General features: G+C 43.6%; 1 protein-coding gene across 7 annotated transcripts in view; it reads left to right on the top strand.

Moving 5' to 3' along the window:
• The window catches only part of PTPRC (protein tyrosine phosphatase receptor type C), an 846,024-nt gene that overhangs the window by 814,674 nt on the left and 13,949 nt on the right, over positions 1-17,401 (top strand). For all 7 annotated transcript variants that reach the window (XM_069641238.1, XM_069641237.1, XM_069641234.1 and 4 more), the window contains one exon: positions 9,917-10,095. In XM_069641238.1, the coding sequence (XP_069497339.1) occupies positions 9,917-10,095 (179 nt within the window). The remainder of the gene's footprint in view (positions 1-9,916; positions 10,096-17,401) is intronic.

Below are 17,401 nucleotides of genomic sequence, written 5' to 3'. Positions count from 1 at the left end.
ATTGGGCACAAATAGCACATTGCATGATGTACTCGGTGACGTCTTTTCACATGCATGGCCACCAACACCATCTTTTCAACAGGTCGTATGTTTTACGCTGACCCGGATGACCGGCCAGCTGGGCTTCATGAGTCCATTCCAGGTTAAGTATACAACTTCTGGTGTCTGGTATGTATAAACAATCATTTACATAGGGCAGAACCTGGTTTATATGTGCCTGTATTCATTGTAATCCAGAGTATGATTTGTCCCCCATCGCCGGATCCCGTCCACAAGAGAGGATGAGAGGGCACAAACACAAAAAACCGAACCCCTTGGTAGGAGGGGAAGCACCAGAAGATCAGAACCGGCTTCACCGCCCAGCCTAGATAATGCATCTGCTTTCTCATGTAGAGGCACAGGTCGATATGTCACTACAAAGCGGAACATGGCAAAGAACAAATGCCATTGAACCTGCCGAGCATTAGTACATTGGGCACATGTTAATGCCTGCAAGTTACGATGGTCGGTAAAGACCGTGACTGGATGTTCAGCCCGAAGGAGATGATGGCGCCATTCTTTGAAAGCGGCTTTGATTGACAAGAGTTCCCGCTCATTGATGGTATAATTCCTCTCTGCTGGTGTCAGTCCTAGAGAAGTAGGCAACAGGTTGTAAACATTGTGTTGTGGGACATCTCTGTGAGAAAATGGCACCAAGGGCCACAGCTGAGGCGTATGCTTCCACTATATATGGCTGAGAGGGGTTCGGATGCTGTAATACTGGTGCTGACGTGAAGGCGTTTTAAGCATTTGAAACACTGTCTGGGCATCCATTCCCCAAACAAAGGGAACCGAAGCACTGGTGAGCCGGGTGAGATGTTTCACAATATTTGAGAAGGAGGCTATGAAACGCTGATAAAAGTTCGCAAAACCAAGAAATGATTGCAAAGTCTTCACTGAAGTAGGAACCAGCCAGTCCAATACAGCTTGGATTTTGCTATTGCTCATATGAACCCCCTGGGTGGAAAGAACGAAGCCAAGGAACTCCACTGTGGAAGCGTGGAAGGAACATTTCTCCAGTTTGGCGTGGAGGGCATGTTCTCGGAATCTACTCAACACAGTACGAACATGTTGTACGTGTTCTTCCATGTTATTGGAATAGACGAGAATATCGTCTAGGTAGACGACCACATAACAATCCAACAGATCCCTGAAGACATCGTTGGTAAAATGTTGGAATGTTGCTGAGGCATTGCAGAGTCCAAACAGCATTACCATGTACTCAAACAGACCATATTTGGACTTAAAAGTGGTCTTCCATTCGTCTCCCTTCTTGATACGTACCAGGTTTTACTCTCCTCAGAGATCTAACTTGGTAAATACTGAGGAGGAAGACAACCGGTCGGGCAGCTCTGAAATCAGTGGTAGTGGATAGTGATTCTTTATTGTGATTTCATTCAAAGCACTATAGTCCACACAAGGGCGCAACTCCCCACCCTTCTTGGGTACAACAAAGATGGGGGAAGCTGTGGGAGAACAGGACGGACGAATATGACCCAATTGAAGAGATTTCTCGATATAATCCTTTAAAACCGCCTCCTCCTGGCGGGACAAGGAATATATACGGCCATGAGGGACTGTAGTGCCAGGAACAAGGTCTATGGGGCAATCGTACTCTCTATGTGGGGGTAATTGTTCGAATAGAGTCTGGCTAAAAACATCAGCGAAATCATGATAGTCATCTGGCAAGACCGTAGCAGTCGCCTGTTGTGTGGCGCTTATCGAAGGAACCCCAGTCAAAAGAGCCATACAAGGAGCAGATGCTGCCCCATTTATGGTTACCCTACACAGTTTTTGACAATATGGCGACGGAAAGGACACTGACTGATCCATCCAATTAATCAAAGGATTATGGAGTCGAAGCCAGGGCAGTCCTAAGATAACCCCGAATGCCGGTGCCGTGATGAGGTCAAAAACAAGCTCTTCAGTGTTTCCTTCGTGAGTAATTAATAAGATCAGTTTGTTCTGTGACCAGACCAGATACCAAACAGGTACCGTCCACAGCTCGTACAACATCAGGACGTGCTTTGGAAAGTGTTGGTACCCCCATCTTCTTAGCCAGAGTAACATCCATATAATTCCCTGTAGCTCCATAATTTATCATAACCTGGAGATCCACCAGGTCCAACCCCAAGAACTCAAAAACCATAGGGAGATAGATGTGAGATATGACTGGGAATCATTAAGGCCTTTTTCAAACATACCCGTCCCAGAGGCCCTATCTAGGGACGGCTTTGGAGTTTCCTGAGCACTTTACGGGGCGTTTTGGGCAGACTCATATAAAATGCCCCGTCTGGCCACAATAGTGACACAAGTTGTTCTGCATACGTCTCTCTCGCTCTCTCTCTCTCTCTCTCTTCCTTTGATAAGGGGCCACGTATGGCTCTGATATGCTTCTGCTCTTGCTCCCCAGAGGCAATGTTGGACGAGATCTCAGACCTGCCTGCAGGCATATCGGGAACTCGACACTTGCCCCTTCTTTGTGCAAGACATGCGTCCATCTGTAGGACCAATTCCAAAAAGGCCGAAAAATCAGAGGGCATGGAAGGAACTGTTGCCAAAGTATCCTTCAGATTATCGAAAGGCCCCTGTAGAACACGGAGGCCTTCTTTTCTTCAGGCCAGGAGGTCTCTGCTGCCAGCTAGTTAAATCGGACCAGATATGAAAACAATAATTGTTTTCCTTGGGTCAGAGCCAGCAGTTCCAGATCGGAGATCTGAACCTTATACCGGGCGTCGAAAACCAAAGTCATGGCAGATATTGGGGCATCAAAATCATACAATGTTGGATCATTAGTTTCCAGGAGCGGGTTAGCCCAAGCAGCCGCCGTACCACCCAAATGTGACAGCACAAAGGCCGCTTTAGTGGTGGTGTCTGGAAAAGCTGCTGGGCGGCAGGGAAAGCACAATTTGCACTGGTTCACAAATTTCGGGAGGTCTTAGGGTCCCCTGTGAACCGTTCAGGAGGAGCCAAAGGGAAAGGACCGGGTAAAACAATCGGTGCCTGGACAGGATTTGGGGTAAAGGGCTGGACAGAAGGAGCTGCAGATGCCCCATCCACAAACTCCTCATCTGTAGGGAGTGGTTGTACCAAGCTCTGCATCACATCCATGCGTTGATGGAGGAATGCATGTGCTGCGGCCATTTCAGTATGCAAAGAAGCATACACCTGCATAACTGCAGTAAGTGATCAGCCTCTGATTCCATTGTGTCACAATTTGGTTTTGTATGTATACATTGGGTGGTCCTGTCCTCCCTGAGTTTTTTATGCTGCACACAATTTGAGGCAGTAGATGATTCAACCTTCCTAGGTGCCCCATGCAAAGGTACATGGATCCCGAACATGGGTTGAGAAACAACCATTAGCAATGTTTGGTTTTTTGTGGTAGCCTTATTTTTATTTCTTAAATGGCTTTTTCTTGTAAATTTTATAAAAACAAACATTAAATTTGGATTCAAATGTATAGGAAAAGAAGAAAGCATGGAAAGCACAGTCAAGCACCAAGATTTTAACATTACATGATTCAATCAAAAACTGGTAAAGAACTGTGTTGTATAAACAAAAGAGGAGGTAAACAGTTTTCTAAGTCAGCTTTTCACATGTCTGCATAAAAAGTATGCAGAAACTCCTTATGTTTAACAAAAGAAAAGATTAGAGGTATATGTCATATTACTTCATATCGAAACACAACCTCTTAGTTACAATGCTGTCCAATATTATATTTGCAATTGGATTCTTTGCATATAGTAATCTAGATGGGTTATTTTCACTTCTGTGTAGAAGTAGTTCTAATAATAGTGGCCAGCCAAGGCTGGTCCTAGACCGGGAGAGACTGGTCCGACGTCTGTTTAAAGAATAAAGAAAGTTCAGTGTGTTCCTTGGTAGTGGTTTTGCAGTGGGAAGCCACGGGGAACACTGACGTTTCGATTGATAGTAATTCTCAATCTTCTTCTGGGGCATTATATGTGCAGGTCTCCCTAAGGGAAAAGGAAAGAAAAGGAGACTCCACTTAGAGTAGGGTACAAAGTGTTTTCCATAAGGGTCACAGTATACGGGGGGAAGGTTAAAATGAATGCACTCAGTGAGTGCTGTTAACAACAAGTAGCGAAGGGCTGGGAGCCCTGCCAGTCTAGCCACTGACCTGTCCCCGGAAGCTGTGTGGATACTCCTGTGCTTCCAGTGGTAGATGGGGGTGCATTGTTCAGAATGTGTTCTGTTGGAGTGGTCAATGCATATAATTCTCTGGCATCCACGTGCGTGTCTGGTTGCCTTGTTCAAATCTCAAGTTCAAGCCCTGTAGTACAAGGGGATGACAAAAGGGAAGGGGGGGGTTTAGTTCCGGGATGTGTGATCGCAAGTAGTTTGCAAATAATGGCTTAGGAGAAGGAGTGGCCACGGAGTGGTGTCGCTTGTCCTGAAGGGGGCCTTGGGGGATCTCACCTGAATGAGGAAAGACTTGGAAACGGCTCGGCTGAGTCCGCCGTTTACTGTGTGGCACTCAAAAGTCTGCGATGTGTTGAATGTGGAGCTGTGGAGACTCCTATAAGTGCGCCTGAGCTCAGGCGAAAAGGTCCGGCAGCAACAGAGCTAGAATAGGAAAAAACACATAGGTACACTGGTCATGTTATGAAATAACAGGCAATGACACTCCACCCCCAACACACTCCCCCAACTCTTACGTGTGGTCAAGAAAGGCTGGTCAGAAACCTATATAGGCTCTGTTTGGCCTTTGGATGGCGTAAAAGACACGCCGGGTGTAGAGCAGGATCCTTTAGAAAGGTGTGCTGAAGATGATGACCTGACCCGGGTGTAATGAGGGCGCAAACTAGGAAAACCCAAAGTCAAAGTAAGTTCACAGCAATCCCAAGTGAAGAGTAGAAAGTTCCCAGTGCAATCCGTTTGAAATGAGGAAAGTCACAAAATCCAGTTAATTCAAGATGTAGAACCACAATGAACTCCTGAACGGACAGTCTGTGCAGAAGAATCTGGTGCGTTGATGAAGAGGAGATGACTGTGTTGGGAGCGAGGGTGAAGTCCCAAAAGTGCTAGGGTGAAATGAAAAGGCAGAAGGAGGCAAGCGTGAAGAGTGGCGTGCATATAAGGAACAGTGCATAAACCGGCTTAACGCCATGAAGTGTTCACAAACTGAAAACACGGGAAGCCCAAGGTATGGTAGTGATGAGGAACACTAGATCAACGTGCGAGTCCGCAAATGCAGGTGATTCCGTAGGGAACCGTGTACGGAGGCTGGAGACTGAAGATAAACGTTAGGCAAGTAGGCAGCCCGTTGTGAGAAGCAGAAGGTCAGAAACCGGAAGAGCAGTAGATTGGGAAGGGATCCGGGGGTCGAGGCAAAGAGGACAAGAAGCAATTGGCAAATCCATGGAATGACGCACGTTCTAGAAAATCCAGGAAGTCAATGGGCGAGAAGAAAGCAAAAACAAACACACAGCAACCTTGCCGGGCGAACGCAATGGTTAAGGAGCGTCGCCCGGCAACAACGAGGAAGCTTTGAACTGCTGCTACCGTATTGCGTGTGAGATGCGATGACGTGGTCTGCATGTAGGGCTGCTGGGAGATGTAGTGTATGATAACTGTCTCTGGGACAAACGCCATGGCACCTGCCATCGTCTCCGCACCACTGGGAGGTGTCTCCTAATGAAAGCACTGCATTTCCTGACAACATGACTCAATTTCATTTTGCTAATTTCCACTCCACCCAGCCTCACCTGTCCCCTCCCTTTCACCTATGGGGACAGATTTAGGATGGGAGAAAATCTCTATGAACCTACCCGAATATCACTAGGAGATTTGCAGGAGCCCGGAGATCACTTGAGAGAAAGTGTGCCTAGGCGTATTAAGGTTCAAATGAGTCTGTCTAGCCCAGCAAGATAATTCATACACTTAAGTGAAAGAATACGTTCAGTATTCTGTTTCTGTTGTGGATTTGTTGTTCAAATGAAATTCATGTTCCTTGCATGTTAACGAATCAATGAATGCATTGCAATCTGATGCACAGTTGACAATAACTTATCATTTGTAACATCTGGAACATATAAAAAAAACTTATTTGGTTTACAATTACAAGCCAGAATGTGTCACAGGTGGCCTAAATGTTCCACAGACATAGATGGTATTCTAATGATGCTTTGTTAACATGTTAACAAAATGGTTTCTCAAGGCTGGGCTTAGGGGTTCCCTATGGCTCTCTCGACCTCCGCCTGGCTCCCTCCACCCTAGCCCATGTTTCCCTACCCCACAGAATGCCCCGATGTAATCTAAAGCACAGTAACCCCCTACTGTGTTAGTATTTCTAATTTAGGAGGGAAACCTAAAGAATATGGCCGTCTCTAGCTAGCTCCCTCAGGGAATTTCTAGATGACCTCCTGCCTTTTGTCAGCAGTCAGATTTCATTGGGGTTTCTCCACTTGTCTCTCCCCCTTGTGCTCTCTCTCTTTCTCTGTCTCTAAATGTCCACCTTTATTCTCCCACAATATCTTATGCCGTTCGCCTTCTGAGGTTTTCCTACTCTCCATCTCTGTCTCTTGTTCCACTCGTCCCTCTTCTCTACCTGACTTTGCTCTTCTCCCCAATCTTTTCTCCTTTTCTCTCTCGCTTTCGCTCTCTCTCTCTCTCTCTCTATCTCTCTCTCTCTCTCTCTCCATACACTCGCCACTCTCCTTCCCTCTCCTTCTTTCTACTATCAGTCTCCTGTCTACGCCTCTGTGTCCCGATCTTATCACATTCTCTCTGCCTGTCTTTCACAACTACTCCCCTGTTCTGCTTCTCTTTGCCCTCACAACTACTCCCACAGATGCCTGCGGTCCATCACACTCTTCTATCATACACTCTGACACATTAATTCTCTATAATTCCCCCTTACGCTTTCTCTCTTCATAGCTCTATCTTTCACTCACCCCTCACCTTTTACCAATCTTTGTCACCCTCAATACCATACAAGCACTCTCACAAAATACAACCACAGTCTCCTAAGAACTGCACCGTCCATCCTCCGCCTCTTGATACATCACTGCTCCATATGATCTCAGACCATCACCGTTCAGTCTCCTCTGTGCTGGATGTGATTTGTAGCCCAGCCTTCCCTCTTCCAACAGTCCTCCGGGCCACTCTGGTCACATGCTCCCCCTGGCCAATCTCTGGCTAATGCTTTTAGCCCTGCTCCCTTTTTCAAAACAATGTTTAGGGTAGCAGCCATGTGCTCAGGATGCTCATTTTCCTTTTGGATTTATTCATGTGCTGGTGGGTTTTGCTTATAAGTTGCTCACGGTTCCTTATCACATTCAGTTCATTTTCTGTTTTTCCACCATTCCCATGGGGTCCATCTGGGGTTGGTTGGTTGGGAGTCAGGTGTCTCATCTCTGTTGGGCAGGAAAAATCCCAGTTAAGTCCATGTTGTGTCTTGATTCAAGTCTGGATTTTATTAATTGCACTCAGGTACATTCTGGGAGTTGTGGTTCTGAAAAAGAAAAAAAGTGACCTCTGTCCAGACGAGAGAGTGTCAGGCATTGTGAAAGTAACAGTGGCCCCAGCAGTCATATACAAAATACACTGGGGCAGGAACTGAGGCTCCCCAATTCTGCCACTCTGCCTCTTGGGTAGGTCCAGCTCTGGGATACACCCTGTTGGGCCACCTTACCCAGGGTTGGAAGGGGTTTTGTTCCCCCAACAGAGTAATGAGCCAGATCCTATCACAGATTTGAGTGAGATCAGTTTAATCATGCCTGCCTGTAATCAAACATGTGGAAGGTTGCTGATGTAGTTTGGTCAAATACTACAATGCAAGTGACTGTGTTAAAATGGCTACACATACAAGGTTCTTTAAGTCTATGGCACTTTTAAAGTGCTGTTTAAGATTCCAACCAAACATGCTGCATTGTAAAGTAAGGTCTAAGTGCATAGGAAAGGATGTAAGAAATAACTTATTTTGTGACATCAAGTTTCGAAAATATAGTGAAAGGGGAAAGGCAAAAAAAATGCATGAGAAGTTCAATTCATTTGTCCTGCGTACTGCAAAGGATGTTGATGATAATTAGAACTATCAAATCAATAAGTCTTTAATTATCCACCAGTGAGTCGTAAAGCCTTTTGTTACTGAGACAGTGTCTATATATGCGAATTGGCAGACCCATTGGTTACTCATTTCTTGTTGACAAAATTCCCTTTGAAACGTAGAAAGGGTCATATTTGAAAAGTAGATGGAAGTAATTAGCTCCTACTAGCGGATACAATGACAGTATGTCTGTGATTCTCTACTGTTGTTTCATCATATGTTTCTACAGGCAAAATTATTTGATTGAATTACAAAGCCTGAACATTTGTTTTTGATGTACAATTTAAGAATTGGTTTGGCTACGAACAAAGCTCTCAGACAGTTTTGATGATCCATGTGTGTGCTGATATTTTATGAAATATTTTCGTCAAGAGTATTTTCCTTGTTTTCAGTTTCTGTTTCACTTTACAACAGTCTTTCGATCTGTTTATTCGATACCTGCACTGGGTCTTTGTCTTTTTTTCTTTATCTAACACAACCCTTAATCTTTTCACTTTGATTATGTTCCCTAGCTACGAGTAGGTATTCAGTGTACCAGCTTTGTTGGTGTTTCTCACTGATTTAAAATGAAAATATCTGAGTGAAAATTCAAATTTACGGCCTTTTTGATATGCTCCAGTGATCTGCATGATATTTTGTGGATATGAATACAAATGACATGAATAGTTTGTGATAATATGTTGATACAACTAGCTTAACATGAATAACCAAACAAGTGCCAACAAGGGTAGCAGTCGCCTTATTTTGTTTCTTATATATGCGAATTGGCCTTGTGTGTAAAAGATGCAATATATTTGCTAATCAAGTTATATGGCATTCCATGTAGGAAACATGCATTCTGGTACACTGATTATTTACTCATTATGAATGGCAATAGACCATGAAAACCATACCTGAATGCATGTAAAACTCCACCTGCTGGGATAGGGAGAGAATATACGAGGCCTGGAACATGTATCAAGCTTTATAACCATGTCATTCTCTATCTGAAACATCATGGGAGTTAGCTGTGGATTTGTGATGGCTGTGTTACTGAATGTAGGCAGTAATGAATGCTCCTATCACGAGTTGAATGCAACACTTACTTTCGAACGTAGCCTGGCTGTGGTAGAAGTCAAGGGTTACACAGTTCTGGTAATAGAGAAGAAGCATTCCTCCACAGTTCACAAGAGAAAGCAACAAACTACATGTTGCATGCTTCTAGCTGCTATCCTAGATCCGCAATTAAGGCAAAGCAAATGATAAAAAAGACAACTCAGACTACCTTTTCTATTAATTCATTGTATCGTATTGCCATGTGTAAAATGTGATTCGCGAGTCTTGTAGCATACACCAGAAAGTTGCACATGGCTCTGATGGGATGGGATGAGCTTTGAGCTGGAGGTAAATCTTGCCACTTTCCACCCATTTGCTGCGCCATTACTGTGGCGCTATTAGTGCCAATACTGCCCTATAGATTCGAAAGGACTCTTAAAAAAATAGGGAGCAACAGCATTGCCGCAACTCGGGATCTGGCGCTAATAGCACCAGACCGAGTTGCAGTAACGCTATTTGCGAGGGTGGTTTCCCAGTGGGTTTACCGCCGGGATACTATATACTACCCAACTACTGGGCCATATGTCTGGTTTTAGAACATTGTCCTTGTTACATAATCTTCTACCCAATATTTTGAGAATGTCAACTAAAAATGTGCAGTTTAGAGAGAGAATAAGCCCATAAACCCCTTTTTTGCAGTGTTTTGTTTGTTAATTCTGTCATGTGGCTTAGCCTGCTTATCTAAACATCACTTTACTGTGCTGCTTCTAGAGGAAAGAAACCAGAAAAATATATCAGTACCACTTTGAGGATTGGAAACCAAAAGAACTTCCTTCAGACCCCATGGGATTACTTACTATGATTCAGAACATCAAGCAGAGGTTTCAAGAGAATGCAACACAAGAAGAAGGAAGACTGGACAAGACCAGTCCAATTCTCATTCATTGCAGGTATGTTGCTAATGTCATGTAGCTTTTCATTGTTACTTGGAAGAATAGTCTTTCTGCATATATTGAAGTGTGCCTCTATGTTGATGTGATGCTTGTGCCCTGCTGGCATTATTTGGAACGCAAAATCTCCTGAAACTAAGGTCCTAATTCACAGAGCGTTTTCGAACAGGGTTTTGCCATTATAAAATGCTTCTGTGAATTTGGCTCTGAGGCTCAATCTGGGTGGTTGCACAGAAACGTTGCACTATTGCAAGTACAATGAGCACTACATGGTCCTAGTGAAAAACACATCTTCTTTCAAAAATGTATTGCTGCAGGGCAAGGATTGCCCTCATCCTTGCGTTTTTCCCTAGTTTGAAAATGCATTAAATGAGTATTTCTTTTTGTAATTGTCCCAGAGCTAATTTCACTTCCACTGTGCAAAGTGTCTGCTGTACCACCTGCAGTGCATTAAAAGAATGGTCTCTCTGCCCAGTAATGAACACAACGGCTATCTAACCACTTATGTACTCTTCTCATTGCACGTGTGGTGAGGCGCTGGAGGGCCCTAGACTTGCGACTAAAACATTGTTTAAAAAAAGTTTCCATTTCTGGGTTTTGATCAATACATAGACAAAACATCTGCCCCCGGCCTAGATGGGAGATCACGACATATTTGATAGATATCGGGTGTCATTTTAAAAGGAGCAATCGGAAAATCAAACTGTACATTTGCTTGTACGCTTTCATTTTCCGCTCCAGCTCATTTTGCAGGTGTCCACAGACGTAGGAGGACAGCAAAGCGCTTTGCACCCCCATTTCAGGTAAGCGCTTCATTTTAACCCTGCACGAGATTTTGATGCAGGTGTAAAACAAGTGGATTCCAATGGAATACGCATAAAAATAGCATTGGCTAACGAGCAGGTTAATTCCACTGGAATTCAATATTAAAACACTGCCTGCAAATCGTATTTCCAGGCAGTGCTTCAGTTTGCTCAAAGAAGAGTCAAAGGTGGCTTGTTTTCACACTTGTCCAATCCCCTGTGAGAGTGATGGGACCAGCAACACATAAGTGTAAGCAATGGTGATCCCCTGCATGTAATTACCATATGACCATCATGGGCTAGTATCTGCAATTAGACACTGAATGGAGACCAATGGTTTAATATGAATGGCTTTTACTGTATCTATGAAATGCTGGGCCATTTGAAGGGCGAACATTTGAAATTGTGACTGTACACTAGTGTTTTGCATACTTGCAGAATCAGTGCAGATGTCCATGCTGTGCCAACAAAGAGACAATAGAATGTGGCGCCGACAATTCCATTTAGCAAACAAATCTCTTAACTACGTTTAATAATAATAATAATGTACCGAGGGATTTGCCAGGCAATCTGTGTGGAATAGAATAATGAAGGGACTTTCATACTGGAGCCAGTGGTTCAGTTAAGGCAACACATGTATAGTGATTGTCTAAAGATACCACACCAATCTTGTAAAACGCACACACACACACTAAGGGTCCGATTCATGGAATATTTGCCCGGTTCAAAGTGACTTTGCACTGCCGACACAAAACCTGATTCATGGAACTCTGCAAAGTGTATTTTTGCAGTGCAAAGTCCGGGCAAAGTCACTTTTCAGCAGTGCAAATTCTTTTTGAACCGGGCAAATATTCCATGAATCGGGCCCATAATGGTCTTCCTACCGAAAAAATTCAATTATATCAATATTTAGAATCATGGTGAATTGCCATGTGCCAGATAGTTAAAAAAAAAAGGATAAGAAACAACAACAAAAACAGGGCAGGGAGAAATATGGCTGGGCTTAGGTAGGCAATGAGAATAACCTAAGAACAAACATAATTTGACAAAGCCAAAAGACTTGATTATTGTGTGGACAATGTTGAGTCATTATTGCCAGGCACTCATCATTGCCATCCCATGCCTTGTTGCTACCCTGATTTGTAGCCATATTCATGTTCACATCAAAACATTGTCATTGCTATTATGTACACACATTTACAATCACAAGCCCAGATACTACTTCATTGCCAGCTTTTGCCATCACAGGGTGTGTACTAAGATCATTGGCATGGATTGACTCACACACATGCAATGTCCGTCATATGTCCACATGCTCCCACCACTGACAGACATTACCATTAATTGGCAGGCACTATGTGTCACTCATGCTTGTACCAGACATAGCTATCAAATGGCCAGGGATGCACACCTATGTCACAGACTGAATCAAATCTACAAGTATTGAAACCACTGTTAGCTTTTGTGATCAAAGGCACTTAAACCATTTTTAAGTTCTGCCATCATATTCCCAGATGCCTACATCATTGTCAGGTATTTGTATCAAACTTCCACGTGCTCAGATTATTTTCCAGCTATTGCCATCAATTAATCCTGTCAGATAAGTCATAATAAGAGTTCTGCTAAGACAGCTTCGCCTCATCTAACATCCACTATTACAACAATCTCACTCCAGCATTCTGGGACGAGGAACAAGCTGTAATTGGTATTATTGTTCTGTTTTTATTAAATTGTTAATTCAAATCCAATGGCCTACCTTTATGCTGCAGAGTTACCAACAATGTTGTACAATCACACACAGCTTGTCTTCAAAAATCTATATATCCAGCCTGTAAGAATCTCAATAATTCCCTAAACACACACAAGCATTCAAAAAAATCATAGCTCTATTTCTAGGGACAATATGTATTTATATTGCAACATTGCGACTCATCAGCCAGTGTGCTACAGATTACCATGAACAAGAAGCTCTTTAATTTGTATGCATATCTTGAATGATAGATCATTTAATGAATTTTATTTTCTCCACTATCAACACCAAATGTTGCTCTCAAAGAATACTTATCACACATACATGACATCTAGAATACAATTCCCCCTTTGTGTAGTATAATACAGTGTAGACACATGTAATGTTTTTGGCTTCTAATGTATGCATGTATGTAAAATAACAACCATGGTAGATTGTATTACCAATCTATAGGCTTGATTTGAGGGAAGCTGTGCTTTCATTTTAGAGCACACCTGAATATAGTATTTGTCATTCACACAGATATTAAATTATGGTTTTCTGAAAGTATACTAAGGATCCCCCCACCTTCACTTCACAGATCGGGTCTATTTTATGCAGGGTCCTGCCCTGTTTGGGGAAAGTTATGAGATGGAATTGAATGTTCATTTTAACTTGCTTCCTTTTCTGGGACTAGAGGTAACCCCGTTATGCACCCTCACACCACATTATAATGCTGTTTTATCAATATGTCACTTATTACATTTTTTTTAAACGATGGCCTCCACATGTCAAAATGCAAAAGTTTTGGAGCATTTTACACAAGTCCAGAGTTTCGGTCTCTGGCTACACTTTAAACACACTGGCCCTCATTACAATACCGGCGGTAACCAATGGCGCTATTAGCACCATGGTTGCTGCCGGTATTGTAACGAGTCTGCCATGGTGCGATGGGGAATTACCACCCCATTCCAAGGTTGGCGGGGTGGTAATTCCCCATTGCACCATTGGCCCTTCCCCATTTTGCCCCATAGGGCTTAATGGGACTGGGGAAGGTGGTAATTACGGTACCGCAAATTGCGGTACCGTAATTACCTTCAAGGTCCCTTTGCGGGTCCCTACTTTAACGGCTGGTCCAGACCAGCCGTTAAGGTCGGGACCAGCAAAGGGACCTCGTAATTAGGCGCTAAGGGGCTAATGGCGCTGAAGCCTTTTACGGCGCTGTTAACCCCTTAGCGCCAGGGTCGTAATGACCCCCACTGAGTTTAAGTTACTTGACTACTTTCAAGAAGGCACGATTTGCTCAGAAACTGCTAACACCTTACACTAGACCAGTTTTTCTCTAGCTTTACATCTTGTTAGAATGTAAGTAGACTTCTCACTTAAAATGCTGCAGTATTATTTTTAAAATCCGTCCCCAAATGCACTTCCTTTCCAGTTCCAGGGCCTACTGATAACAGATTCTTGAGGACATATATCTAATTGCATTGTCGCTGCTATTCTAACTTTGGGGTTTTTATTTTAAGGCATAGAACCAGATTGGCCCCTCACAGCTCAATGGAGCAAAATGCAGTCAGATAGGCCCACCGGTCTCTATTATTCTAATGGAATCTGGTCTTCTCTAGATAAGGTCTACTTCAGTCTTCCTCGGGTTAAGGTCATCCTAGGGAGTCCTCCCAACAACTCAAGGTGATATCTCGTTTCAGCAATCATCCATTCCAGCGGGGTGTCCAGATTTGCAGACTTCCAGATTCCCAGAGCTCTCTTCTGTGCGTTTTGACTTAAATAGACTCTACATTTCCCCATGCCCTGTCATTTAATATGATCAGTTTTAATTGGTTGAATCTTCACATGTGTTCTCTTAAACATGGGGCACACCCAGTGAAAACGCCCTTTGATTCGAGAGATCCATTATTTTAAGACATTTGATGAGGAGTGGTTCTGTTTAATGTTGGACTCAAACACATATTTATCCCATAACTCTTGTAGGAATATCTCGCTTTATTGACATGCCAATTTTCAGAATCGCAAAATCATACCAAATCCATAGAAACGTGACATGTACTTGTGGCATAAAAGGTAGCTGAGTTATTTAAAATATATAATTTTGTAAATAACTGATGAACATTAAAATATCATGTTTAGTCTTCTGTTGTGTGCCTTGTCCCACTGAATCTAGAACGGTCCTTTCTTCCGCCACAAACCACATATTTTCGAAGTTATAGAGAAAAATTGATTGCACAATGGTGCAATTTTAAACTGAACAAAAGTTTCATTTCTTGAATTTTTATTTATTTATTTATTTATTGCATTTATTACTCGCCCAAACCCTTGGGTACCACGTCGATGTTACAGACAGCTTGGTTAAAACATTTCTTAGAAATTGCCAATCGGGCGCAGTGCATGTGAATACAAAATAATCATACACAAAGACATTTAATGCAGGGCTTCAGTACAGTGATATTTCCTGAAGCATGGAAGGGGATTTTAGTCTTGGTTAAATAGCCACGTTTTCAGGGATTTCTTGAAGCCTGAGAACGTTTGCTCATTTTTGATGGGGAGGGGAAGAGTGTTCCAATATGTGGGTGCGAGGTATTGGTATCTGTCCATGTACATTTCATTTCGCATAATTATTCACTTAAGCAACCAACTTGACTTCTTAGGGCTGAAGCTGTCAATCAGTCATGCGCAGATGCATTTAATGTCCAAGTGGGACACATTGACCTCTTCCCGTGCAGGAGTACACGAATGCGTAAATATTAAAGTGCCCAGTCAGCACTCACACTTCTACTAACCAAGAGCCAACACCATAATAAAAGTAAAACAGGCACAGTTAGGACCTCCTTCGCCTTTTGGGCTAATGTGGGCAGAGAGAAGGCTGTCTTCTCAAGAGTGCTGTGAATGTGATTCAGTAGTCACCCAAGCAGCGAAGTATAACAATCCAAAATAAAGGAGTGTTCAATCAAGGTTGTATACAAATTATATACTTTAATCAAACACACCAGGTAGAATAATAACTAACTAGAAAACAGTGCAAAAACCCATCCCTGTAGAAGGAACCCAAAATATGCAAACATAGTATAGATGCAGTACTATGGGTAATGAGAAGGGGGAAAGAAAGGCAATTAAAAGACCACAATATAAAAAAAGGGTATTCTGTGTGCCTGCAAAAGGGATTACGGTGACCTATTCAGTCTCTAGGGCCCAAAGATGGACCATGGGTGCATATATCAGTGAAAAATACCTTTGCAGGTGATTTGTCGGTTCAACAACATTGAGCTGGGCTTCGGGGTGCAGTTTATAGTTCGGTTCGATGATGCGGCAGGCACAGTGATCCGGTGACTAGCAAGTGACGAGTCAGGATGGATCCGGAAGGTAGCTGTGGTCCAAAGCATTACTCCAGCGATGCAGATTGGGCGATTACCAGGTTTAGTTTTACAGTCTTAGTTCGAAGGGGGCCAGCTGGTACCAGAATACGCAGGCTAGTGAGTTTGATACTGAAGCTTGAAGGTTGCGGTTCAAGCGATGTCCGGTTTAATCGACTTAAGTGCCGGTTGCAATTAAGCATGTGGTGGTTTGAAAGCGGTTTGAGAAAATTCATTGGCAGCAGTGCTTCATGGTTTGAGCCTGGGAAACAACATACTTCAGCTAGCACAGTACAGCGGCAAACTGTTTGAACAGGGTGATCTTGTGACTGGTAGAACAAAGAATGCCAAAGGCAGCACTGGAGTGTCCTGCTGGTTTGAACTGTGTCAAACGCGCTCGACTGAAGGCCGGAAGCAGCTTGACTGCGAAAACACAGGTATCCTTGCTATTCTGGCTTTCAGGTGCTGTGAGGCTCAATCCTGGGACTCTGGGACAAGATGGGTCCTTGTTCTCATGCTCCCAAACATGGAGGAGGCTGGCACAGAACTGCAAGGGTCCTCCAACATGGTGGTATCCTGGGTACCGCTGTGGCTGGCAGGGAGGCAGGTCTTGCTCCAGCAGCAGGTCACCCCCAATGGTTGCAGCGGATGGTTAGGGGACAGAGCACTCCTCTGCCTTGGAACACCTGCGTTCACCTCACAACTTGAGTACTCAGTAAAGGACTGCTCTTCCAGCAGGGTACAATGGAATCTGTGCAAGTGATAATCCAAAGATGCTTCAATATAATTCCCAAGATGATTCAAAGCAGTGGACGGAGACACCTTCTTTTAAAGGTAAAGATCTGCAGGTGATTGTAGTAAAGGTGGCCCGCCTTAAAGGTCCAATCTCTGTTCTTGAATTGAGTGGACTTTGTCCGCCTGACATCACACCCAAAGTTCTATGCTCAAGATGAAGGGAAAGGAACAGGAAGGCGAGAGAGAGAGAGAGGCAGAGAGAAACAAGATGGTGGAAGTATTCCTCCACTCTACGGAGCACATTTTCTACTCCAACCCCTCCACTTCACTTTTGGCTATGAAGGAACAAAGTTCTTTATAAATGCAGCACGCTGGTGTGATGCTACTCCCTTTGAATGGGTGTTCTCCTTTGATGCCTGTGCCCAGGACATCTGCCTCTGTGGTGTTGCTGTCTCTAGTGCTACATACCCTAACAAAGAGATCAAAGAGAAGGTATGGCCATTTTGGTGCCTGCCCTGTCATTTGGAAGGAGGAACCTATGTAGCTGTAATACACATCACCGTCCACAGCTGAGCTGAGCATACAGGAGATGGCACGTGTGTGATATTAAATTGGATTTGGCTGCAATGATATGATCATAAGTAGCACCATGCACCATCCCTTAACTCAGGCAT

This window comes from Ambystoma mexicanum, chromosome 1q (assembly GCF_040938575.1).
Source record: "Ambystoma mexicanum isolate Mex_15411 chromosome 1q, UKY_AmexF1_1, whole genome shotgun sequence".
Taxonomy (NCBI): domain Eukaryota; kingdom Metazoa; phylum Chordata; class Amphibia; order Caudata; family Ambystomatidae; genus Ambystoma; species Ambystoma mexicanum.
Note: the sequence above shows the minus strand (reverse complement) of the source record. Positions and strands in the feature narration are given on the sequence as shown.